This window comes from Rousettus aegyptiacus, unplaced genomic scaffold (assembly GCF_014176215.1).
Source record: "Rousettus aegyptiacus isolate mRouAeg1 unplaced genomic scaffold, mRouAeg1.p scaffold_m13_p_10, whole genome shotgun sequence".
Classification (NCBI taxonomy): Eukaryota; Metazoa; Chordata; class Mammalia; order Chiroptera; family Pteropodidae; genus Rousettus; species Rousettus aegyptiacus.
Window position 1 is genome coordinate 62,847,134 of NW_023416285.1, and position 27,714 is coordinate 62,874,847.

General features: G+C 34.7%; 1 protein-coding gene and 2 pseudogenes across 5 annotated transcripts; all 3 read left to right on the forward strand.

Moving 5' to 3' along the window:
- Window positions 1-1,415: 1,415 nt before the first annotated feature.
- AASDH (aminoadipate-semialdehyde dehydrogenase) lies at window positions 1,416-27,425 on the forward strand. 5 transcript variants are annotated; one of them, XM_016158749.2, is made up of 15 exons: window positions 1,416-1,491; window positions 3,822-4,095; window positions 5,256-5,376; window positions 8,650-8,963; window positions 11,093-11,285; window positions 14,544-14,785; window positions 15,158-15,264; window positions 15,783-15,955; window positions 16,393-16,585; window positions 17,207-17,322; window positions 18,331-19,129; window positions 22,844-23,007; window positions 24,493-24,615; window positions 25,126-25,257; window positions 26,927-27,425. In XM_016158749.2, exons 2-15 carry the CDS (start codon window positions 3,866-3,868, stop codon window positions 27,314-27,316), a joined length of 3,297 nt encoding a protein of 1,098 aa, XP_016014235.2. In that variant the 5' UTR covers window positions 1,416-1,491; window positions 3,822-3,865; the 3' UTR covers window positions 27,317-27,425. The 5 variants fall into 5 exon arrangements, with proteins under 5 accessions (XP_016014235.2, XP_016014234.2, XP_036083794.1 ...); XM_016158748.2 differs by having other exon boundaries at window positions 1,422-1,674; XM_036227901.1 differs by lacking the exon at window positions 3,822-4,095 and having other exon boundaries at window positions 1,422-1,674.
- Window positions 23,411-23,859, forward strand: LOC107517710 (annotated as a pseudogene).
- Window positions 25,494-25,606, forward strand: LOC118609264 (annotated as a pseudogene).
- Window positions 27,426-27,714: the final 289 nt, after the last annotated feature.

The following is a 27,714-nucleotide window of genomic DNA, read 5'->3' on the forward strand; positions in this document are numbered from 1 at the left end:
TCACTCTGGCAGGAACTGGGAGTCAGTTGGAGCCAAGCAAGACTGGAAAGGCTCAGGGGAAAGCTAACCAAGAAGACCTGAACTAAGGTAACAGTGGTGACAAAGATGATAGCATTTTTTAAATGTGGATTGGAGGCCCCTCACTAGAAAACTAATTCAGAACTTCTCGGGCCAGAGGTCCAGGAATCTGGAATCAATGTAATTCTGATGTAGCCAGCAGGGCCTGACCAGTGCTCCTATGAAAAACTAATGCCTACTGATGTGAGGTGGAGCTGAGACCGTGATGCTAGCACTGGGTAGCGGCTGCAAATACAGATAAAGCTTCACTCCTGGTTCACTGCAGCTCAGTTCCTAACAGCCCATGGATGGTACCACTTTGTGGCCCAGAGGTTGGGGATCCCTGGTATAGAGATTGGGGACTGGAGACATAGGGTCAAATTGGATACAGGAGGATAAAAAAAGAGGTGGGGGGAAATCTAGGTTTCTTTACCAGCTGGCTGGCTGGATGATGGTGTTGTTCCTAAATACAGAAACAAAGATAAATATTTGAGACCTTCCTCTTCCTGACCCCCAAAAAAGACATGATAGTGTGATTATCCTGTAGTACATCTGGGAGACTGTCTCTTGAGCACGTGGAGACATCTTTTGCTTGGATTGCTGCTAAAGTTTCTTGCTACCAACACCTAAAACATGCTATGTATGCCTTTTCCATGTATCCTTGTCTGCCTTCTCAGCCCTTCCCTAGCCAAAACAGAAACAAAAACAAAACAAACTGATCATTTCCTCTTTACTACCACACAGTAACTTAAAAATGTCACTATTATTGCCAGTTGTAATAATTCACATGTCTCAAACTATAACTCTTGGAAACATTATTATTTAGGTGCATAGTTTATATAACTCTCTCCCCCCTCAGATGTTTTATTTTCTTTATAGCTCCTATTGAATGCTGAAATTTTATTTGTTGTTGTTTACATCCATCTCTTCCAATTAAAACATCAGCCTAATTATGACAGGAAATTCGTTTGCAGGCTTAATCGCTGCAGTGCTATTTCCCTGCAGTCGCGGGCAGGTTCTCAGAAATATCAAATGGATAAAGTCCACTCGCTCTCCCATTTCACAGTGATTCCATCTCTTTTTCACATCAACCCTAGGTGATATCTTTATCTCCATTTTGTGAACACAGAGACCGCGACTCAGAATTCAAGTATCATGCCCAGAGTTTCTTGGCAAGTATCAATGGCTACCGCTCCAAGCCGATCGGCTCTAAGGACCTTGCAAACTCTGTCCAAAACGCAGCACGACCAGGACGGGTGTCAGAGCTGAGGGCCACCAGCAAAAACAGCTACAACCCTTCCACGTCGGCTCTGCGCGCGCCGCGGCCGGCGCGGGTCGCTCTCGTGACGTCAGTGCGGCGACACGGAAGGTTTCCCGGAGCCGGAGCCTCCCAGGTCCCCGCGAGCCTTGCGGTGGCTGTCTCTACAGCTTTCGGTGACTGCGTCCTCGCTCTGTGTGGCGAGGTGTCTGGGGTCGGGTTACCGGAGGGCTTGGATAGGGTCGGACCTCCGGCCCACCCTCACGCCCTCTGAGTTGGTCGCGTTAGGAGGCGGTGTCCAGCAGGGACTTCTGTGAAGGAGACGAAGTACCACGAGCCCTGGGGCTGGCTCCGCACAGGTTTGCTCAGCTTCAGGGCCACCATCTGGCCTCAGATTTGAGTCAGTGGTGTCTGGCGGGTTGAGAAGACTAAACTGACCAGTGTGATCTCTCCTGAGTCACCCAGCCTTGTATCCCCTGCCGCTTCATCCAAATGGAAATAAGCCTGCCCCACCTACCGTTAGCTGGTTTTGAAGATCTAATGAAAAAGTGTTTTGGAAGCTATATAATTCATTGTTGTAGAACTTAGTTGCATAATTGAGTTAAGCCGGTAGATACGGGAAAATAAAGTTTTTAGGTTATTTATCGGTCTTTAAAATAGCCAGTAACCTAGAGAGAGTCCCCAAAGTGAAAGAATTCGTTGACATTCTTAAGACCTCTAAGGACTCAACAGCAGCCTCCGCGGTTGTAAATAGAGTAACAGAAATCTTAACGATCCCATTACATATAAGATCTGCTTATCGGATTTAGCATTTTTTTCTCCTTATAAGGTCTGAGAAATGTTTGAGCATCCGTTAAATATAGTATTCTTTACTGGAGAAACTATATTTATCATTCGGTTAATGAAAATGAAAAACCTTAAGAATAGGTATGGCCTTAATTCTCTGTAGCAACCATTGGAAAACTTGATTACAAGTAGAAAAACATTTTAATTATTGTATAGATATGTGTGGTGAGTGTAGTAATTTATTATAAAAATGGCATTTTATTTTTTAAGAATTTAATTCATTTTATAATCTTGCCCCTATGATGTCAAGTAATTTTGGAGTATAATATATTGATCAGATTGTTCTCAAGTGGAAAATTAACTACCGTATGTGTTTTTGATTTTAAAAATGCATTATTTTTTTGCACATTGACTATAAATTTTTGTAAAAATGCCTTAGCATAATACATTCTATACTGCAGACAGTTTTTACTCATATTGGAAAGAGAGTAGCAGATTTCTCAGTCATTCTCCACAATTTTAGTGCATGCTATGGAAAATCTTCCTCATAGTTACACAATGATCATTTGTCTTTGAGTAAAGCTTAACATTTTATCTCGTGCATCACAAAATAGTATTTATAGAAATGTTTACTAAAAAGAAATAATGTAAGAACTAAAATTATATTTTTAAATTTGAGAAATCATAGTATTTCTAAACCTTATGGGTCTCAGCAGTTACTGGTTTATTTTGCTCTTTAGGAATGTTTTGTTTTTCTAATTGATATTTAATGACATGGATGAAATTTTATTTTGAATCAGTAGAAAAATCAGTTCAAATAAGTAGGAACAAATAAAAATAACTTGAATAATTAAAATAATCTACTTGAGAAATCTTATTTGCTTAGAAATCTGGAATTTAGGGTTCACAGAAGGAGAAAAAAAATCACCTTTACCTTCAAGGAAATACTAGCAGTTTTGAGTTTTTTTTTTAAAAAAAACCAGCGATCCCTAAAGTTTCTTTGATGAAATACTGTTTCAAATCTTTTTATTTAATCAACATTGAGAAGTTTAGAGAACATTTTATTGATATAATGTTTTATTGAGTTGTTATTACTATACTTAGTCTTAATTTATGAATTTTATTGGCAATTTAAAAATCAAAGAGCATGAAGAGCTTCTTAATTATAAAAATGACGATATTATAATAAGCAATAATTAGCACAATTTTTATGTAAAACTGGATAGATTGGAAGTAGGTTTTTTTTCCTTTTTTGCTGTAAGTTCAGTTCCTAAAAGTAGGCTTTATTTGCATTGGTCTTTTGAAAGTCATTGTACAGGTCTTAACCACTTTATCTTCACAATAGTTGAAGAAAAATGAAAAATTTAAGCATATGTTGCTTTAAGTTTTGTTTTATTGGTTAATTTTTTAATGTATTTTTTACACTGTGGTTAGTTGAAAGAAAATTCTACATTGCTACCTGTTTCATCCTCATCTATATATACTCTCCCAAATATTTTTCCAGCTCTGACCCAGAATTAGGATGATTGTATCAGATTAATTTTCAATTTTATTTTCTCAGCAAAGTTACCATAGAGGGTTCATAAGTTCAGAGATTCATTAATTGTATGTGTTCGATATAGTTATTTTTGTGAGGAGTGATTGCATAGATGTTTCTCTCTCTCCTTCTGCCCCAACCAGCTTTCTAAAACACCCTGTCCCCTAACATTTTTGTATATAGATAAAGTTCTCTGCTACCAATGATGTTAAATAAACTTCAGTGAAATGACTCTTCAGGAACTGGTGCATCAGGCTGCCTCCATTTATTCGGATAAAATAGCTGTGTGTTTTGATGAATGCAATGACCAGTCTCCAATTTATTACACCTACAAGACTCTGGTTAATACTGCTTCAGAATTATCAGATTTTCTGCTATTATACTGTGACTTTCAAGAAATTCGGGAAATTGGTCTCTACTGTCATCCTGGGATAAACTTACCCTCTTGGATTTTAGGGTAATATGTTTTAGAACTACAATTTTGATAGTACTCTAATTTATAATACTTTAATACATAGACTATATTGCAAGTTACTGTTGTTTACTATTGGATTTTTCTGTATTGCTTGGTCAATTATAGAGAGGCTAAAAGAGTTCATATTTCCCCTAGAATTATTTTTAATTAATTAATATGAGTTTATTTAGGAGAGACTAGCTTTCAGTAATAGTAGAACATTTAAATATCTCCAAAGTAGAAGGCCTTCATTGGTCTGCCAAAGGAAAACAGTCATAACCTTTGATGTTAGATGAAAGAAATACCCCAAGACTGAAATTTTAGGTATTTAGATATTCAGTAAATAAATGAATAAATAATTGAGAGTTTTTGGATAATGGTCCATAAAAATTGAGGTGTGAATTGAGGAAGATAGTAAATAAACAAATATTCATAAAATGTTCAATCATTTAAGTTGTTTGGAATATTATCCTCATATAGTGATTTCTGTACTAGGGTTCTGTAATAAATAAAAGATGTAAAGAATTAGAGAAGTTGATATCCCATCTTTTGGTAGAATAATTACATAAAAGTAAAGCAAAAATTAAAATTTTTTTCAAGCCTTGACAAAATTTTGTTGAGAATTTACTATGTGCAAAGATCTAGTGTCTCTAAAGTGTTCCTCAAAGTACTTTAAGTTAAAACAACTTATCCTTGATCTTTATTTAAGCATTGGCACTTACAAATCAATTTTAAAGGATTTTTTTTTCCCTTTTAAGGAAGACTGTTTTTGGTAAAATATGTCTTTTTAGTATGCAGATTCTATTAATCTGCATACCAGTAAGTTTGGATATTTAACTTATTTTATATTATCCTACATAGATAAAAAGAAGACACTGCTTCCTGTTTGGTACCTTAGTAGTAACCAGTTAACCAAGTGTATAATACTGTAATATATTAGCTTTAAAAAAAAATTGGCTTTCTCTATATGTGATGTGAATTTAATATAACAAATAATATATTCAGTCTTAAGAGCCAGATAAAAATGCCTAGAAAACAAAAATGTGTCAGCCGAAACATTGGGAATTCTGATAAAGTCAATAACAAATTACCTAGAGAAATAGAAATGCTTAAAGATTATTTTCAAGATACATTCTATAATGACTGTATACTTTGATCTTTAGAATACTCCAAGTCCCTGCTGCTTATGCTCCTGTTGATCCAGATGCACCACCAGCATTATCAACTCATTTTATGAAAAAATGTAATCTAAAGTATATTCTTGTTGAAAAACAGCAAATTAATGTAAGTATCATATATTTAAATTATTTTTTATGTGTTACATTTCTTTCAATTGAAGGGTCTTTCCTTCATCCTCCCTTGATTTCTGAATTTAATAACTCTGCAGGGTTTCTCAGCCTCAACACAGTTGACATTTTGGGTTGGGTAATTGTTGTGAGGAGTGTCCTGTACATTTTACAATGTTTAGTAACATCCCTGGTTTCCACCCACCAGATGCCTGACAACCAAAATTGTTTCCAAACATTGCCAAATGTCTCCTGGAAGTGCTCTCCATCCCTCTTCCCCACACTCCATTAAGAAACGCTGCTCAATGGTACAAACATGTCTTCTAGCTTTATAATAATATATTGTACACTGTTTTGAATTTCCTTTCTCTTTCAAAAGTTGTTTCTATGCCAGGAAAATTTTGTAATATTCGAAACTTTTATTTTCATATATTTACGGCAATTTACAATGGGCAAACAACATTAAGGAATTGTAACCAAGCTTAGATTTTGAGAAACAGATTGGCACTCAGACCAAACCATTCTGGAAAATTAAATGTATTACATTTAAAAAATTTTTGACTGCCAACCAAGATCTAGCCAAGAAATACTACTTTAGGGGCAAGAGTTGCTATTACATGTTCAGCAAGTTGCAGCCCATATTTTATTATTATTTATTTATTTCTTGTTTATAAAATATTGTTTTATCAGAGAAAGGAAGAACATTATAGAAGGTATATTCAGTTTAGCCAGTTTTTACCCATTTCTTATCCAAACTGATATATATTAGGAAGTAATTTAAATGCATTCGACCTATATGTGTATATGTGAGTCCAGCTTTATCTGTATATATGATAATAAGTATCAAAAGCTTGAGATATATGGGTATTAGAGCAGGAGTCCCCAAACTCCTGGGCCCCAGACCAGTACTGGTCCATGGCCTCTTAGGAACCAAGCTGTACAGCAGGAGGTGAGCAGCAGGCAGGCAAGTGGAGCTTTATCTGTATTTGCATTCATTCCCTATCACTAGCATCACCGCTTCAGCTCCACCTCAGATCATCAGCCATTAGATTCTCATAGGAGCACTGGTTCCTGGTGCCAAAAAGACTGAGTAAAGCCTCCGTATTAGAGTAAAGCCTCTGGAAAGAGACAACTAAAGTATTGATTTGATTAATAAATATTTTATAAATAAACATGTTTTTGTCTGGCTGAAGTTTTCTCTTCTGTTCCTCAAATTGGTTATTCCTTTGTTGTTGATGTAAGCAAAGCTATTACGAATATGAAAAGGATAGTCGTATATGTACAGTCGTCCTTTTTCTTCTGCATTTGCCTTATCTCCATTTCCCTTTGCAACTTTGGATTTTTGAATCCTCCCCTTTTCAGTCATTGTTGTCTCAATTTGTCCGTATGTATGCTGAAGATTCATTACTATCTTGCTATAGCAGATCTCTTATTTTAAGCTTATAATGCCCTCTGTTCATAGTAAGAATTGCACTCCTCTGCTTTTATCAACCTGCTAGTCAAAAGCAAAACTAAAATAGGGATGTGACATTTATATTTCTTAACCTTGGTGACAGTTTTATAAAAGAGGTGGTTGGGTATGAGAATTAAATAACTACTTATAGGAAAGAGTTGGGCACATAGCAAAACCCCATAGAATATACCTTTCTTCCTATTCCATGACTTGGATAATGGTATAAATGTTCTTCCTTCATTTAACACAGGAGCAGTGGGGAAGATTTCATTGAGCACCTAATGTATGCCCAGCATCTGCTATAGCAGTGTTCCCAGTTGGAGATGACTTTACATCCCAAGAGACATTTGGCATGTCTGGAATTATGTCATTATGGCAGTGGGTAGAGAACAGGGATGCTATTTAAAAAAAAAAAAAAAAAACAAAAAAAAAACAAAAAAAACCTACAAGACATAAGACAGATCTCCACAAAGGTTTATCTGGTCCAAAATGTCATAGTATTGAGAATGCGAAACCCTGTACCAGAGTCAGGTTGTTTGGGAGGGCATTGGTATATGGAAGAAACCTAACACTTGATTCTTGCCCTCCAACTGCTTATAATTTACTTGGAGAAAAAAGATAAATACTCCCAAATCTGTAAGGTTTATATAGTCTGATATTGTCCTAGATGAAGTAAATGTAACCTAGTAGAAATAGAAAAATTTTAATGCCAGAAGATGGTTTTGAGCTAAGTCTTTAGAAATATACAGGCCCTTAGTTGTTTTAATATTACAGGCCACATCACACCCTGCCCCTAATACATACACGACAAATGGTTGTGACTTTTTCCTCTCATTTATATTGATTTCTTCAATGTGAAAATTTAAGTTATATTTCATTGAGCTACTTTTTTTTTATCAACCTAACAAGGTAAATTCAAAGGAACCTTACTTTCAGTGTATACAAACTGAATTTAGCATCTTTAATCTGAATTTACTTCGGTATTAATCTATCTCTATCCACCAAACACCTGACCCAGAAACTCAACAATCTTCTTAGGCTCACTCTATATCCAGAAAGTTACCACACCCTATTGATTCTTTGCTCATAGATTCTTTCTGTCTACTTTTGTTGCAACAGACTAGTTCAGGCCCAGATAGCATATCTGGAATGTTGTGTAACAGAGTTCCTTAAATGGCTCTCAATTTATCGGAGTCTCGACGAAGTAAAATATAATCTATGCTATTGCCACCTTTAATTTGATCCCATTGCTTATAGGATAAGGTCTAAACTCAGTGTTGAGTATGCAAAGTGTTAAGGATTAGCATCTCATCTATCTCATCTATTAACAGCACTACTCACCTTCTTCCCCTTTTCCAATTCTGCAGTTTGTAGGATGCTGCATGTTCTCCACAACACCAGTTTTCTAGGGCCATATACTCTGTTTCGCTGTTCACCTGAACTACCCCTCTTTATTTGGAGAATGGCTACTTATAACACAAATATTTCATATGAAGAATCAATCTCTGATGTTCCAGGCAGAGTTAAGTTCAGCCTCCTCTGTTCCCATTAACATTTTAAGCATATATCATTATCACACTTAAGACATTGCACTGCAGTTGTACATTTTTATATGTCTGTTTATTTTGAAGGTGACTTTGAAAGTAATGACAGCATTTACTCTTGAAGGTTTCTAATTTATTGTTTTAACCCTGGATGTATAGCAAGTTCTTAAAAAAAAAAAAGCCATGTTGAATGAGTAAATGAATACTTTGCATCACTTCTATGTAAAAAAGAATGTCTTTTAACATATTGGAAACTTTGTTCTCCATCTAACAGAAATTCAAATCTTCCTATGAAACATTACTGAACTACGATACATTTACAATAGAACATAATGACCTAGTACTATTCAGGCTTTACTGGAAAAATGTTGAGGAGAGCTTGATGCTAAATGATAGAAAAGAGAAATATGAAAAAGTGACAGACAGCACAAGTTCTGAGAACAGCAAAGAAGAAAAGTCAGAAGAGCACCTGGATGTGAGGCTGAAGCATTGTTTGGCCTATGTTCTTCATACATCAGGCACCACAGGGATACCTAAGATTGTCAGAGTCCCTCATGCATGTATAGTGCCAAACATCCAGCATTTTCGGTGAGTTCTGTCCTTAGAGTCCTTCAGAACTTGTAACCCCGTGTTGTTCAAGGGTCAACTTTACGAGTGTTATGTAACATAGGGTCCTTCATAAGGAATGAAGACCAAAAAATGGCAAAACCTTTTTGCTTTTATATGAGGTTGAACAAAGAGGCAATTATGGAAAAGTGACTAAGTGGGGAGGCTAATGAAAGATCATTATTTTACCAAGGTCTATTTGTATAGAATTTTCTCAGTCTCTACTTCTAGTCCTTGATGATAAGAATCTTCCTTCCCTCTGTTTATAAGGGAGGACACCTTTCATGTGGGAATTTCAGCTCCTGCTTTTATGAAAAAAAGGGAGGATCATGGTGGTTTTATTGCATATGCTGATTTTCAAATGCCTTTAACTCAAAATAGTCAGTATACCAGAGCAGCATATTTTGGAGTAGCATGTTTTGAACTCCATCATTAAAAGGTTAAAGTTAGAGGCTTATATACCTGATTTAGTAGGAGAAAGGGAGGGAGAGAAAAGGCTTTTGTGGAAAGAATAAGTAAGTTTCTTTAGGAAAGAAAAAGGGAGATAAGAAACTTTGTGATGATGTTGGTCTGTGCCATCAGAGTAGTCTTTCCTGCTTTAGGGCCATAAAACTCCCTACAGAGGGGATTTATGATATATTTATTCTTGGTCTCCTTCCTGGGAACAAAAGCCACCCCAAAGAGGGAACTTATGGCAGCCTCATTTCCCAGAAGTTTCTGCTGTTAGTCCCATAAGGGAAGCTCCAAGAAGCCTTATTTCGGCATCTGTTGAATCCAAAATGTCTTCATCTTAAAATAATCTTCATACAACTCTGGAGTTCTGAGTAGGTTCCCACAATATCATAACTGAAGATATTTTGAAGTTAAGGTAATTCTTACTTTTAATGTAATCCCTGAAGTTAAGGAGAAGCAAGATAAAAGTGGGTTTTGTATGTTCAAATTGGAGCAGCACCATTGGCTCAACACTGGCTACCCATGCTCTATAACAGGGGTACCCAAACCCCCGAGCCATGGACCGGTACCAGTCCGAGGCCTTTTAGGAACTGAGCCGCACAGCAGGAGATGAACGGTGGGCAAGCAAGCAAAGCTTCATCTGTGTTTGCAACTGCTCTCCAGCACTGGCATCACTGCCTCAGCTCCACCTCAGATCATCAGGCATTAGATTCTCATAGGGGCACTGGTCCCTGGTGCCAAAAAGGTTGGAGATCACTACTCTATAATATCTAACTACATGTATTCTGCCAAACAGTGGAAAAAGGGAGTCAGAGGTCTCTATTAAGCATCATTGAATAAGTAGGATAGAATAAGTCAAAATTCCTACCAGAAAAGCAGAACCAGGAGGCTATATCAGAGATTTATAACAGGGAATTAGCTTATAGTTGTGGGGGCTGGTGAACAACACTGAAGTTTATGGAGTAGAACAATTAGGAATGATCAAGAACAGGCTGGAACCTCATGGGCATGTGCTTGTCCACAGGCAAGTCAGGAAAGATCTTGGGGTGGGTTGAGGGGTGTGCAGGGAGAATAATTGCAGACTCAGCTGCTCTTTTGGACTCTCTTTTTTCAGAGATGACCTAACCACTCTCTTAAAGGCCTACCAACTGAGTAAATCCAGCAAACCCAGGATAAAGCTTCCCTTTTGATAAAAATCAGCTGATTAGGGACTTTAATCATATCGACAAAATCCCTTTACAGTGGCACCTAGATTGGTTTTTGATTGAATAACTGGGTGAAAGAGTGGGTGCTACCAGATGGCAGCTGCTTCCCTCTGTCCTCCAGCTCTCAAGAGAGAATATCCCTTGCCTTCTACCTTAACAGGAAACATACTACAAAGGGAATTCTGGGACTGTAGTTCAGTTCAGTCAAATTGACACAAAGCCATCACAGATGATAAAATATATCATGGTAAAAAGTGGATATTGCTTTAAATGGCTTTTAATCCTTATAATTATAAAGAAAAAGTTTTAGAATTGTTAACACCATTGTGATTAATTTAAGAGAATAAAAATCTGGTTTATACCCAAAAAATTATTGTCATAAATACTTTTTTTTAGGATATGTGTTTACCAAATGTTAGACATTTCTCATAACTACATTTTGTTTTGCCTTAGGGTACTTTTTGAGATCACACAAGAAGATGTTTTATTTCTGGCATCACCTCTGACTTTTGATCCCTCAGTTGTGGAAATATTTGTTGCTCTATCAAGTGGTGCTTCTCTGCTTATTGTACCAACTTCTGTCAAAGTGCTCCCATCAAAATTAGCTACTGTTCTCTTTTCCCATCACAGAGTGACTATTTTGCAGGTACATTTTTGTCCTTCATTATTTTGTCCTTCATTATTCACTATTTTTGTCCTTCATTATTCACTATTTTAAGTGTTTTAGAGGATATTTTATATTCCTATAGTGCTTTAGAATGAATTAATGATAATCTGGTCAGATTATCAAATGCTATCTCCTGATGATCTCACTTTGCTACTTGTTTGAGAATGAAAAAAATCAGGTCATTTTGTCCAGAAAATTCTTTTATTGTGTATTTTGTACATGCTATAATAACTAGAGGAGCTTGACTTTCACTCAAATCTGTTGGGATATGCTGCCTCTCCTGTCTTGAAGCTTATGTGTTTCCCACTTGTTTAAGGTAAATTATACTTGAGTTAGAAATTTAGATTTTTTTTTACATCAGCATATTTACATTAATCTACAGAAACTTTTCAGCATTTTTAAAGATTTAAAAAATATATATCTAGAAGTGTATCACTGGTACACAAGCCTTAAGATATTAACTGCAAGTAATTAAAGATACTAAAAAGAATTAACAAAATTATATGCATATCAAAATAAACTAAAAATATCAGGTTTATATCTAGTGTGAGACTCAAGAGGATGTTAAATTTCGGCCCCAAAGATAAAATTTGATATTGACTTTATTTTTAGGCAGTATGTTTTTTATCTTAAAAAATACCTGTGTGTGTGTGTGTCTGTGAACATATATATGTATGTGTGTGTGTGCGTGCATGCGCGTGTGCTATAATATATATATATGTGAGTATAGCTTGCTGGGTATCTGTGGCTATAAATTCTCATCTGTTAGTGAATCAGTAGTTTTCAGGAAATAGTTGCAAAGGACTTTAATAGATTTGAGTGATAGTTATTAAAGGAATCAGAAGACTTTCCTTCTATGTCAAGTCAATGAGCTCTACTTCATTAAGTGTGAGCCTCTTGCTTAATGTTTTAGTATGATCTCAGATAAATTTACATTAGCAATACTTTTTAACCTTTTGAGGCTCATAGATCTTTCTGAGACACAGGTATACATTTACTAGCTCTCTTCCCAGAACACAACAAATTTTTCATATAGTTTCATAGTGATTATATTTAACAATACTTATTTTGAAGTATTATTGGATCACATTTGACGTGGTTTGAGTAAGGAAAAGAGGTTTAGAAGCTGTCAATCTATCTTTTCCTTAGTATAAGACACAAAATGAAGTTGAGCTTTGTAGTCAGGATTCATCTTTTCATTCCAAAGTCAAATTTCTTATCAAATGATGTCTCATCAAGGATTTTGGCTTTAATATATATAATTATATATATTTGCCTTAGGTATAAAAAATATATAAATGTGTATATTTTAAAAGAGCTCCCTGTACAGATTTTATTTACAAATACTCTTACCCAAACATAATTTGATATTAACTAAGGATCTTAAAAGATCTTAAAAGCTCTTAGAGAGAATACATACTACTAAAGTTTTGAAAATCAGGAAAAGGTAGAACATGTTGAGTTATTACTGGGAAGAAAGTCCCCAAAGTGAAATGGACTCAGCTTTTGAGGAAATTATGGACCTATTTATTTGTTTCAGGAATAAAGAATTTCTTCTCTTGGAAAGAAAGGCTTATTTTTGGTTTCTTACAAAACTAAAATATGTTTGGGTGTTTTTTGTATATTCTGGGTAACAAAGTTGTATTATTTAAACTTAATACCCTTTAAAAGTGAAACCTTTTAATTAGAGAAGCAAAATGCTAGAACTGGTAAACAAGTTTGGCAAGGTTGGAGGATACAAGATCTGTATACCAAGTCAACTCTTTCTATGTAATATAAAGAAAAACCCAAAAATGAAATTAAGAAAATAAATGTATTCATAATAGCATCAAAAAATAATTTTAGATTATTATTATAAAAAATAATAATTTAGCATAAAAAATAATAAATAGGGATTAATTTAATTAAAGAAGAGCCAGACTTGTACACTGAGAACTATAAAAGAGCTAAATAAATGGAGACATTTCATGTTTATGGATTGGAAATCTTAATATTGTCAAGGTCGCTGTTCTCTCCAAATTAATCTAAAAATCAAACATGGCCTCTATTAAAATCCTACTAACTTTTTTGGGGGATAGAAATTGACAATCTTGTCCTAAATTTTATATGGAAATGCAAAAGCCAGCCCTAATCTATGCAGTGGAATACCATTCCGCAATAAAAGTCCTATGGTCTGAGTGAATCCCGCTACCTCAAAATTCATGTTAAAGCCCAGTGTAATGGTATTAGGAGATGGGGTCTTTGGGAGTGCTTATGTCATGAGGTGGAGATTAGATGGGATCATGAATGGGATTAATGACCTTGTAAAAGAGATCCCACAGAGCTCCCTGCCCCTTCTGCCATGTGAGGACACAGCAAGAAGTCTGTAACCTGGGGGAGGGCTCTCACCAGAACCCAACCACGCTGGCACCCGGATCTTGGACTTCTAGCCTCCAAGAACTGTGAGAAATAAATTTTTGTTGTTTATAACCTCTCCAATCTGTGATATTTTATTATTGTCCTGAACAGACTAAGACAAAAGGGAATGAACTGTTGATATACACAACATAGAAAGAATCACAAGGTATTTATGCTGAGTGAAAGAAGCCACGTCAAAACAGAATACATGTAGTATGGTTATATCTTTTGAAAATTTTAGAAAGTGCCAGCTGATCATTAGTGAAAGAAAATATATCAGTGGTTGTCTGGAGAAGGGATCCAGTTGAAGGGAAGAATTACAATTACATAGGTAATTTTAGGGTTGAAGGGATATGTTTATTATTTGGCTTGTGGTGATGGTTTCATTGATATAACAATATATGTGTGTCTCAATTTAGATTGTGTAATCTTAAATATGTACAGTTTATCATATGTCAGTTATACCTCAATAAAACTTTTTAAAAATATTCATATTGTTTTACTTAGGTACATTTTTTAACCCTTTTATATACTTTTCTACATAGAGATATGGGAAAGGAAATGGAAATTGATTTTATAGATATCTATCCTTTTTATCTATAAACATTTTTATTTAAATTATATAATGAAATGTAACTAATATTTTTAAGTTTTTTGCTAAAGTTTATATCTACATTAAGAAGATAATGCTGCCTCAGTAGTTTTTCAAATATGATTTGCCATAATAAACACAGCTTCAGTTTCCATGTGGGCTCCCAGTGTTAAGCTTTGAATCAGTACAGTGTTTACCTTTTTAAAGAAGTGCAGGGAAGAAATAAATTATTTTTATTCTATCTACAGGCAACACCAACATTGCTTAGAAGATTTGGATCTCAGCTTATCAAGTCAACTGTTTTATCAGCCAGTACTTCTCTTCGAGTGTTAGCCCTTGGTGGTGAGGCATTTCCATCACTGACCATTCTCAAAAGCTGGAGAGAACTAGGCAACAGGACTCAAATATTTAACATTTATGGTATCACAGAGGTTTCCAGTTGGGCAACTTTTTACAGGATTCCAGAGAAGGTTCTTAACTCTACTTTGAAGTAAGGGTTTTAATCACTAAGTAGGGTAGAGTAAAACTGTTTTTCCAGTATCTTAACACTAATAATGTTTCTTGATAGGCACTGGGGTAATAATTTTAGAAACACTATTTTATTTAGAATTTTCAGCTGGGAACCTCGAACCTTTACTATAACTGGTGCTACACATCCTGCTAGAAATATTTGTGATTAAACAACAATGAGTAACAGATGCTAACCATTCTATCTAACCTTTTCCTTTTGGCAGTCTTTGAATTATAACACAATACAAACTTTTGTATCTTTATTTGATACAATGTGATTTAAATACATTGGAAAATGTTCTATTCAAATAGAAATTTTAAATCTGGTTTGGGTTATTGTGTTTTCATGTAGATGTGAATTGCCTGTACAACTGGGATTTCCACTGCATGGAACAGTAGTTGAAGTGAGAGATACTGATGGTTTCATGATTCAAGAAGGCAATGGCCAAGTATTTTTAGGTTGTTTTATATTTATTGATTAAGAATAAGTTTTTTTTTCAAGAAAATAATCTGATGTTCTAATTTCATTCTTTTTCCATTTTTTCTTATGTGCAGTATTCTTTTCAGTGATGGTAATTTTTAATCTCATCTTCATAGTCATGAAACATTTAATGTTACCACAATTATTTCAGATAACAATGTCTAATATTCTAAGAGAAGATATAAATGTAATTTAGAAACTTATTTGAATATTTATGTTTATAGCCAAAACTCTACTTGATCAATGTTCTAAGAATTTTTTAAATCACATGTATATTTTTGGAAATGACTTTTAAATTCTTTTTCTTCTCTTACTAGAGATTATTTTATCTAATTTTATCAGATAATATTTAAAACTGAGCCTCCTTTTTCTTATAAATATTAAAAATTTGAAACTAAGTAACAAATTTTAGAGATATTCTTGATTTGTTGATTTTTTAATATGTTTTCCATGGATTTTTTTTTTTTAATTACATTGGTGTTTATATCTTGTGAAGGAGGAAGAAACAGAGTATGTTTTCTTGATGGTGAAATGACAGTACCACTTGGCACAATGCGAGCCACAGGAGACTTTGTGACTGTGAAAAATGGAGAGATATTTTTCTTAGGACGAAAGGACAGTCAAATCAAACGTCATGGCAAACGTCTTAACATTGATCTTGTGCAACAGGTAGAACTATTTAAATATTAAATATTCAGTGATATCTGTAGGTATTAGAGGCACTAATTTTCTATGCTAGGGTTCTCTATCAGTATGGTTTAAATCTAAAATTTTTGAATTAGTGATGAATTACAATATAAGATATGGATAATTCAGTGTGCCCCATATTCCCAGCATGAGAAGGGTTTTTTTTTTTTTTTTAATAAATGACAAAATGGATTTTGATAACTGAAAATTAATTGGTTTATTTTTCTCTAGGGGCTGTTATTTTTGAAAAATGTTAAGAACCCTATGTGCTGGTAATAGTAATAATAGCAAACAATTTTTTAAAAATCGATTTCACAATTTAATTTGACTGTGTTGATTTCAGACATAATGAGTTAGAGCATTTAGGAAGTTTATTTTTAAATGTCCTAATTGGCAAATTGGGGTAATCTCTCTTATAGGTTGCTGAAGGACTTCAGCAAGTGGAGTCTTGTGCAGTTACATGGTATAATCAGGAAAAATTAATTCTGTTCTTGGTGTCCAAAAAGGAGTTAGTAAAGGATTACATCTTTAAAGAACTGGAGAAACATCTTCCAAATCATGCAATCCCAGATGAGCTTGTGTTGATTGAGTCTCTACCATTCACATCTCATGGTAAAATAATTTGAAGCAGATGTGTTTCAGTGCCAAATGATACCAATTGTCTTCATAAATAGTTTAAAGGATACATAAATCCTTATTATAAGTAATACTTGGGTATTTTATGGTAGACTCTCTGTTAAATGCTTTGTATAATTAACTCATTTTATCTCCAGAAAATCCTGTGAGTAGGTAGTATTATTCCCATTTGCAGAGGTAGAAAGTAAGACTTAAAGAGATTTAAAAAATTTTCCAAAATCACATTGCTAGTTAGTGGTACAGTTGGAATTCTGTTTGGAACTGTTTGATTTTGCAACTTTTGCTCTTAATTACCATATTATATTGCCTTCCCAATTTCATCTTAACATTTATTTCAAAATGCAGTAATTGGTTGGCGAATAGTACCATTTCTTTAACTCTTTAAATGAAGTAAACATTAGTTACCCCTTTTTTTTCTTACCTATGTATTACCCATGAGATTCTTGGTAGCATGAGACTGCTTTCTTTAGAATTGATTATGACAAATTATTCTGTGGTATCTAACATTTACACTGAAAAATGTGTGTATTCTTGTGACTGACAAAGATAAAAAGGGTTTGAGCTGAAATTTAAAAGTTATTTCTCTTTTATATTAAGGCAAAATTGATTTTTCTGAGTTAAACAAGATTTATTTAAACTACACAAACTTGAAGTTTGAGTATAAGCTCAATGGAAAAGAGGAACTTTGGGGAAAATTACAACATTTGTGGAAGGTACAACTTTTGAGATGCCAATTTGTTATTATAAAGAAGTCATTTAATATCTTTAAGTAATCATAATATCCTAATAAGTCTGATAAAATTTTCTAAGAATGTTATTGCTTCCCAGGTGTTAAGTGGTATATAGCTTCGTTTATTCAACTTTTATTAAAATAAGGGTTAGGTTCTTTACTGTAAGATTAATTAAGCTCCCCATAAAGAAATTTATTGGAAGTGAGATGGTCAAAAAAGGCACAAATAGACAGAACCTATCTTGACATAACTTTTTCCTAAGAGGGGCAGTGAAGTGTAGCAACATTCTTGTCAGAGCTGAGAAAATAGCCAAATCTTGCCATACCATAATCTGCGGTATAAAGGCTTACATCATTATTCCAGCAAAACTTTCAGCCACAACATATGTATTTCTGTTTAAGGGAATATATATTTTTTAAAAACTTATTTTGCAATGTATGTATATATATTTTTTATTATAACCATAGGTTAATAGAATTTTTCTTAGATAAAATGTGGAATTTTATAAAGGGTTCTGAAAAGAGGAAGTAATTGTGTAGTCTTGTCTGAAAATAGAGGATACCTAGATAAAAGTCTTATCCACTTCATTTTTAGATTCTTGGGAAGTGATTTGGATTTATATGAAGCAAATAAAGATGAATATTATTCCAATATTATAGAAATATCAGCTATTAGTATCTTCTGGGTTTTGTAATTAATAAAACAAATATTTTTTAATTCATTTTCTATTTTATGGGTAAAAAACTAAAGAAAAGTGTAATTTGCAGTTTTAGATTCAGTTTGTGACAAAATTAGTAGCATAGTGATGGTCTCTTTTACTATAAAGGAAACAATTTAAAATTTATTTTATTAAAAATACTTATTTTGTATGTCTTATGCCCATACCATTAATGTAGGTACTATTATCTCTCTAAATATTACCTGTAAATGTTGAATTATTTTGGTTTTAGGCCTTTATTTCACCATATTTCTCCCTTCTCTCATCTGTAGTCTATTCTGAATCTCTCAGAAGATTCTTCAAAGATTCCCGATGAGTCAGTCTTCTTAAATAGTGGTGGAGATTCCTTAAAGTCCATACGGCTCCTCAGCGAGATTGAAAAGCTTGTTGGCACATCAGTACCTGGGCTTCTGGAAATTATTCTTAGCAGTTCCATTTTAGAGATATATAATCACATCCTTCAGACAGTGTTTCCAGATGAAGATCTGATAACATTTAGCAAGAATTATGTCATGAAAAGAAAATTCAACGACGTTAGTCAAGAGGAAACCAGTGGAAAATCTTTACATCAGAAATTTGTCATGCCTTTAAATTTAGACACCGAAATAAATGCTTTTATTGCACTGAGCAGAGGGAGTCAGATTTTGGCTCCGAATACTACTGTGTTTTTAACTAGGTTTGGACATTTCCCTTCAGCCTGTTCTTCCGATTTAATTTCACAGACTAATATTCAAAATGTGAAAACCTTAAATCCTTCAGCTCTTATTGGGAAGTCAAAAGATTCGACCTGTGTTGCAAAAGTTTATGAAGATGGAACACCTGTGATAGGGGCTGAGAAAATGGAGTTACATGTGAGGTGGAGGTCAGACACAGGCAAATGTGTAGATGCTTCGCCTCTGGTTGTGATACCAGCTATTGATAAGTTGTCTGCAACTGTGTACATTGGCTCCCATTCTCATAAAATGATGGCAGTTGACCTTTACTCTGGGAAGGTGAACTGGGAACAGATTTTGGGAGATCGAATTGAATCCTCAGCATGTGTATCTAAGTGTGGAAACTTTATTGTAGTAGGTAAGTTTTTAAATTAGAAGTTTATAGAGTTTAATTTAATTACCATATGATAATATACCATATGGTAATGTTAGTAGGACAAACTAAGGATTTAAAGTAACAAACTTTTATTATTTCACAGTTTCTGTGGGTCAGGAATTTAGGAGCAGCTTAACTGGAAGTTTTGGCTCAGGGTTTCTCATATGGCTGCAGCCACCTGAAGCCTTGACTTGGGCTGAAAATTCTGCTTCCAAAATGGCTCACTCACATTGCTGCTCGCAGGAAGGAGGCTTCTGTTCTTTGCTGGTTCTTGGCAGGAAGCTCAATTTCTTGCCACATGGGCCTTTCCATAGGCTGCTTGAATGCCCTCATAACATGGTAGCTAACTTTCTTCAGAGCGGATGGTCAGAGAGAGTGAAAAAGAAAGTGAGAAAGAGAGTAAGAAAAAGAGAGGAAGAGAGAAGGAGAGGAGAGAGGGAGGGGGGAAAGAGGGAGAAGAGGAGAAGGAATACAGTACTTTTTTGACTTAGTCTCCAAAATTGCATACCATAATTTTTACTTTCGTTCATTAGAAGCACATTAAGTCTGGCCCCTATTCAGGGCATGGAGAGGGAGAACTAGGCTCTTGAAAGGCAGAGTATCAAATAATTTGAAGATGTATTTGAAAACCACCACAATCATCATGGAGCTTAATGAAAGACACAACATGAGTCTTTTAGTATATTGCTAGGCACAGACAAGTGCTTGTTAAGTGTTAGCTACTACCTGCTACTCAGTTTTATTAAATTATAGGTGACTTCTACTTTACTAGGAATGTGGGAGTCCAACTGTAATGCCTCCCTTTTTTACTCCCCCAGCCACATTAGGTTGTACTGTATATGGTCATAGAATCTGTTCATCAAAGCTTTTCAGACAGCGCTTAGGAATATATCTCCCTACCTATGCTGTCCTAGCTGGGATCTACTTGAATCTGTGTTTGAGCCTTCTCTTTTGAAACACCTACATTTTGCAAATTATACTACAGGAAACTTTCAGTTATATACCTCATCCATGCAAGTTGGCTCATGGAGATTACTGTTTGCATCTCAATGTCTAGACTCAAAGCTTGTGGCACATAGCGGTCACTTAGTACTTAAAACATTTTTTTAAATTAAGATATAATTTATATGCAGTAAATTATATGTAGTTCTGAGTTTCGACAAATACATACCTTCATGTAACCGCTACCACAATCAAGAATGCATTACTTCAAAAAATATTCCATGTTATTTTGTAGTACTTGTTCCTCCCACCTCTAACTTCCAGGTAACTACTGGTTTATTTTTTGTCCCTCTCGTTTTACTTTTTCCAGAAAGTCATATAAATGACATCATACAGTATGTAGCCTTTGAATCTCGCTTCTCTTACTGAGCATAATGTGTTTGAGATTCAGCTATATTTTTGTTGCTGGGTATTATACTGTGTGGATGTACCACAGTCTGTTTATCCATTCACATTTGGGTTATTTTCAGTTTTAATAATTATGAGTAATTGCAATAAACATTTGTCAGTGGGATTTTGTGTGAATATCAAGTTTTTATTTCACTTGGGCCAGCACCTAGGAGGGGGAGGTTATGTGGTAAGTATAGGTTTAATATATAAGAAATGGCTAAATTATTATCCAAAGTGATTGAATTACTTTGCATTCCTACTATCAGTGTATGAGAGGTCCAGTTGCTCCACATCCTTGTCAGCACTTGTAATTGTCAGTTAAAAAATTTTTTTTTAAATAATAAATAATAGCCATGATGACAAGTATGAGGTGATATTTCATTGTGGTTTTATTTGCATTTCTTTGATGACCGATGATATTGAACACCTTTTCATGTACTTGTTGGCCATTTGTATGTCTTCTTTTGAGAAGCCTATAGATACTTTGCCCATTTTTCATTTGGGTTATTTTTGTTCATGTATTGCTTTCCTGCTTTCATTGAATTATCTGTGTTTTTTGTAGCTCTCTGAGCTTTTTTTAAAAAATTGCTTTGGATTCTTTGTCAGAGATCTTGTAGATTTCTATTTCTCTTGTGTTAGTCACTATAAATTTATCGTGTTCCTTTGGTGGTGATTTTTCATGTTCTTTGTATCTTATATTCATGTCCTCACACTTAAAGAAGTAGCCACCTCTTTCATACTTTGTGGAGTGACTTCTGTAGGGAAAGATCTTCACTTGTAAGTGGGTGTGAGGGACCAGGCTCCTGGGCTGCACTGTTGTGTCGAGTATGGTGCTGGGTCCAGGGTCATGTGAGGATGCCAGTTCCAGGCACCAGCTCCAAGGCTGTATGGGGGCACCAGATACAAGGTGTGCATGTGCAGTGATGCCAGTGCTGGGGGAGGGTATGTTGGCACTGGTTACAGAAGGACACAGTGACATGGGCTCTGGGAATCTCCAGCAGCTGTGGTCCACACCAGTGAAAAATTTATTTTAACTATTTAGATAGTTATGGAGTGGTATTTCATTGTGGTTTTAATTTGCATTTCTCTAGTGATTAATAATGGTGTCTCTTTTTATGAGCTTATTTGCCATCTGTATATCTTTTATGAAGTGTCTGTTCAGATTTGTTACCCATATGTAAGGGGTTTTGAGAATTCTTTATGTATTTTGGGTACATGTTTATCAGATGTCCTGCATGTTTTCTCCCAGTCTAGCTTGTTTTTTCATTCTCTTAACATAGTGTTTTTTTAACTTTAATGAGGTCCAGCTTATCATTTTTTTTTTTTATGGATCATCCTTCAGATGTCATATCTAAGAAATCTTTGCCAACCAAAAGTCACAAGATTTTCTTCTGGAATTGAACTGAACTGAAAAGAATGTTTTATTACCCTGCTAAGTCCTGGGGTTACTCCAACATGTAGGACATGTCTCTTCGCCATCCCTAAGGATACCACTGGTGACCTCTGCTCAATAGATTTTGAGCATTTCTACTTCCACCTGGGTTATTCTGGCCACATCAAGTCAGAGGCTCTTGCCCTATCTTCTCATCCATATCAGCAGTTGGGGAAGAGCAGTCTGTTGTTAAGAACACAGGCTCTGGAGCGTGACCTCTTTTATTCAAACCCTGGATCTGCCACTTATTAGCAGAGTAGTTCCACTCTACTAACTTAAACTCTCTGTGTTCAATTTTGTTATCTACAAAATGTGGGTATAATAGCACTCGCTTCACTGTGAGGATTATGTGAGTTAATAACAGGTGTAAAATTCCTAGAATAGCATCCTTCACAAGGTAAAAAAGCTCGATAAACATTGGCCGTTGCTAATATAAGAGTATCATGAACATCTTTGCACTGTGCATCTACCCACATTATATTATCTTAATTGTCACAATGATCCTGGAAGTAGATATATCCATATTCAACAGAAAAGTAATCTGAGGCTCAGTGGCACTGAGTAATTTGCCTGAGGATGGCCATGATGAGATTTGGACCCAGGTCTGTCAAAGCCTTTTTTCATTGCAGCATGATTCACTGTTTCCTTGATAGTGAAGCACTTAACGGTGCTTTTAAAAAATAAGGTACCTACTAAGTGGTTATTTTACACAAGTGATTACTATTCAGTTTCTGCTTTACATTGCTGAAATTTAAATCTGAGCTGAACATGGAGCCTAAGTACAAAGAGCATCAAGTGTAAATTGTCATGATATAGGCTAAAGAATTGTCCAGTGACATCTAAATCTCATCTTTTAATTTGTTTCCCAACAGGCTGTTATAACGGGTTAATTTATGTTTTGAAAAGTAATAATGGAGAAAAATACTGGGTGTTTACTACTGAGAATGCTGTCAAAAGCTCGGCAACCGTGGATCCAACCACAGGACTCCTTTACGTTGGATCTCATGACCAGCATGCATATGCTTTGGATATTTATGTAAGAATTCAATAGAAGACCCTGAAACTGTCAGGTGCTCTTGACCAGGGGAGCACGTGTTAACGATTTTCCAAGTTTAGCATTGTGGTCTGGGAAAATAAGGAACTAATTAACATAAAGAACTTATAATTACCATCTTGACAATAAAAAAAAGAATTACAAAGGAAAATATCAATAAGAACTGATTACATAAAATAAAAATTGGAATTACAAAAATAAAAGAAAGAAATTGGGGGAAAATTTGAAACAAATGTGACAGAATTAAAACTCATAAGTATAAATGAAAATAGCAACCACAAGTTAATAAGAAAAATATAAAGATCCAGATAGAAAAATAAACAAGGGATGTAAATGCTTAAGACCCCAAAGAAGAAGTGGCTAGTAAATGCATTTAAATGTTTAATACATTTTAGTCCTCTTTCTGTCATCTTTCCGTGCCACCATAATAGTGCGCATAAACATCCTGACTGATGCACTCAAGAGCATCGACTATGTTGAAAAGAGAGGCAAACACCACATTCTTATTAGGCATGCTCCAAAATCATTGTCTGGTTTCTGACTGTGATGATGAAGCATAGTTACATTGGCGAATTTGAAATCATTGATGATCACAGAGCTGGGAAAATTGTTGTGAACCTCACAGGCAGGTTAAACAAATGTGGAGTGCTCAGCCCCAGATTTGATGTACAACTCAAAGATCTAGAAAAATGGCAGAACAGCCTGCTCCCGTCTTGTAAGTTTGATTTCATTGTACTGACAACTTCAGCAGGCATCATGGACCATGAAGAAGCAAGATGAAAACACACAGGAGGGAAAATCCTGGGATTCTTTTTCTAGGGATATAATATATATATATGTTCAAATAAAATGTCTCAATGGAAAAAATAAAAATAAGTGTTTCATACTTGTAATAATCAGGAATGAAAATTTAAAACTTCGAGAGGAAAAAAAAATGGTATCAGATTAGAATGAGAACATTAAATGCTGCTGAGAGTTTTGGGAGGTTGTAACTAATGAAGCCCCTAAGGAAAACAATTTGGCCATTGGTAACAATTTCATATCCTTCAATTCAGTAAAATTCTAGGATTCTATCCTGACAAAAAAATCAGAAACATGGCCAAATATATGCACCAAGATGTCTATTTTCTAAGCTGTTTAACTTAGTAATATTTAAAGAGATTTAGCAAATAAACGAGCTAAATTTGCTACCAAGCATATATTCAGAATTATCTCAACTATATTAAACTATGTGTGTGTGTAGCAAGGGAAAATGCTAAAATGTTAACAGTCGTTATCTCTGGGTGGGGGCCTGTCTTCTTTATACTAACTTGATTCTCCACAGTGAGCATGTATTTTATTACTTGTATATTATTACTTGTATATTCAAAATGAAAACTTACTAAGTAGACATAACATAAAAGGGATAGAATATGTGAATTTGTTAACCACCAACAGAAACCAGTTAATTTGCTTTCTTACTTTCAGAAAAAGAAGTGTGTTTGGAAGTTAAAATGTGGAGGAACTGTCTTTTCTTCACCTTGTTTGAGCTTGATTCCACATCACTTGTATTTTGCTACACTGGGAGGACTTTTACTGGCTGTACATCCAGTAGGCATAAAATAATGTTTATTGATTTTATTACCTATTGTTATTTTATTTTTGCTTTGAATCCTGAAAAATTGGAATAGTTTCAGTTAGATATAGTCCTGATATCACTGAGCGAGAACTCATTAAAAATGATTGACATAAAGTCTAGAAAGATGAGAAAAATCAACTAAGCTCTGTGCACGTCTTTTATTATTTTTTTAAAATTGACAGAATTTTCACATTAGAAGTTAAAATGGTTAGAAATTAAAAATTAAGGATAGATCTTAATGTGTGTTATTTCTTTCTTGGTTTTGTTGCAGGTTTTAATTTTAGCTTTCATAAATAGCACTGATTAATTGTATAGCCATGTATATGTGTACTAGCTTCGTTTATAATGTCAGCATGTCATTATAGCATTTTCTGGTGTTGATAACTTTTCCTCTAAGACATTTATGAGTTTGTTTTTTAATAAAGGGTAATTGATTAGAATGATCGAAATGCTATTGATTGATTGCCTTTTGCCCATGACAGGCCACTGGGAGTAGAGTTTGGAAACATTCCTGTGGGAAACCACTCTTCTCCTCTCCACGGTGTTGCCTGCAGTTTGTTTGTATTGGCTGTGTAGACGGGAATTTACTTTGCTTCACTCACTTTGGAGAACAGGTAAAAACTTTTAGTTCTGTTTTATATATCTTTCTCAAAGGCACAGTAGTTGGTGACAAATGAAGTAAAATTTTAAACATCATTATTCAACTCGTATTGAAAACTAGTTCTGTTTTCATTGTAAAGCCATGGGTTTCTTAATTTGTAAATGATACTGTAGTAGATTTAAATGATCCTATCCAAACACTTATATTTTTGTCATTTCCCCTTCCCCAATAAAAAAAAAAAAATTATCAGTCTACAGCTATGCTACCCTGAACAAGCCCGTCTGATTTTGGAAGCTAAGCAGGGCTGGGCCTGGTTAGTACTTGGATGGGAGACCACCTAAGAAGACCAGGTGCTGTAGGCATAAAAGATAAAAAATAAGGGATTGTAAGATGACAAAATCCTTGCAATCTGAAGTCAACCAAGGGTTGCCTCGCCTAAAAAAAAAAAAATTACCAGTTTTTAGCCAATTTTATTGTGACTTCTACTGAGCTTATGAAAATTTAAAGGAGCCCTGCTTTTCCTATGAAACAAAAGTCTGTTGTGTAACCCAATTCCATTGTATGGAGGTTCTACCTTCACTTTCATGACTGGCGGGACAGGCTCCTTCTGGGTTACAGTAGATCTTTTGTTGGGAGCAGAATCTCTACTTCTTTAAGTACGCACAGTTGACTGTCATATATGGCACAACTTCTGTAGCGGTGTTGATTTGAGAGAATTCTTTGTGGACTTGAGAGTGCACTAGCTCCAACCTAATTAAGCCCGTTGATGGCTAGGGTTGATTCTTTTGTGCTCTTTAGTCTATGTTCACTCCTCATTGCCGAGCAGTTTCTTTTGCTTTGTGTGACAATTACTTTTTGACAGAATCTTTTATTTTATTAACTTAATATTTTTATTTACAAAGCAGTTTGAATATAGTCTCACCTTTAGATTCCTAAGAAATAAGAAGAGGCTAAATGCTATTACTCCTATTTGTTTGGATGAACCATAGAAAGATTAAAGTGGCTTTGTCCAAGTCAGGGACAGAATTGAGATTATAAATTATAGTTTGTGAATATGCCCACTCTTTATTTTGTTTGTTTTTATAATGCTGTTACTCTGCACTCATAAATACTACCTTAGATTTGTGCCTTTTCTTCTATGTGTCTTTTCCTCAAAATATTGGCCAACAGGTTTGTCTCTAGTAGTAGCTTTGAAATCAGCAGATAGTATATATCCATAGTGCTGATGCACATCTCATAGCTTTTCGTTTAAAGCTTTAATTTACATTATTACACATAAACTCTTCCTTTCAGCCTACTTCCTTCTCCCTACATTAAGAAACTAAAATAATAAATAGTTCTTAAGGTACATTGAAAACGCAATGCAGTTTTGTTTTTGAACTCAGTCTTGAATATACTAGTAATAACTTGAGAATGGGGTTAAATCAATTTTACTTCATACTATTATGCATAGCAATGACTGGTATAATAAGAACACTTGGTATAATTTGTGCTAGATTTTACTGCTGGGACAGAGGTCTAATATGAGGGTGCTACTTTTCAGAAAAAACCAATTTTTTTGTACATAGTTACCATTCAATAGCCTATATCTCTTAAATTTAATTAAGAATTTCTTAAAGCTTTAATATACAGAATGGTTGAAATCAGATGAATGAATTATTTTTGCCATTATCACTTTTCAGGTTTGGCAGTTCTCTACCAGTGAACCAATCTTTTCATCCCCATGTACCTCCACATCAGAGCAAGAAATATTTTTTGGTTCCCATGATTGCTTTATCTACTGTTGTAGTATGAAAGGTCATCTCCAGTGGAAATTTAAAACTACCTCAAGGGTATATTCAACACCGTTTGCTTTCCATAACCATAATTGTAGCAATGAAATGTTACTGGCAGCAGCATCTACTGATGGGAAACTGTGGATCCTGGAATCTAAGAGTGGACAATTGCAAACTGTGTATGAACTTCCTGGAGAAGTTTTCTCTTCTCCTGTGGTCTGGGAATCAATGCTTATTATTGGATGTAGAAATAATTATGTTTATTGTCTGGATCTGTTGGGTGGCAATAAAAAGTAATCAAGTATAGTCTTTATTGGAATACATCTGAGATGTTTGAAAAAATTTTACCATTAAAGAGCATGTGAATAGTCTTATTTTATAATAAAGGTTATATATTTTGCTTTAAGTAACTTGTCTATTATACTTTATTGGAGAACATCTACATTTTTCTTCCTGTAGGAGCAACAAATACTTTTAAAAGGAGTTATAGAATAAAAACAACATATATAGTAGCACTTTCTTTTAATTAGGCTACAGATATTTTACTTTTTCTTTTTCTTTTCTTTTTTTTTTTTTTTTGACTAGAAGACCTCTGAATAAAAAAAGACCAGAATATACTTGGTGGACTTGGTGGGTTAAAAACTAAGACTATAATTTAATATACCATTCACTCATATATACTGAGATTCACAACA

Bases quoted from the DNA above. Each gene is read 5' to 3' on its own strand.
- AASDH (XM_016158749.2), top strand. From the start codon at position 3,866: ATGACTCTTCAGGAACTGGTGCATCAGGCTGCCTCCATTTATTCGGAT. The intron at 8,964-11,092 runs GTGAGTTCTGTC...GTTTTGCCTTAG, and splicing joins CCAAACATCCAGCATTTTCG to GGTACTTTTTGAGATCACAC. The intron at 15,956-16,392 runs GTAGAACTATTT...TCTCTCTTATAG, and splicing joins ACATTGATCTTGTGCAACAG to GTTGCTGAAGGACTTCAGCA.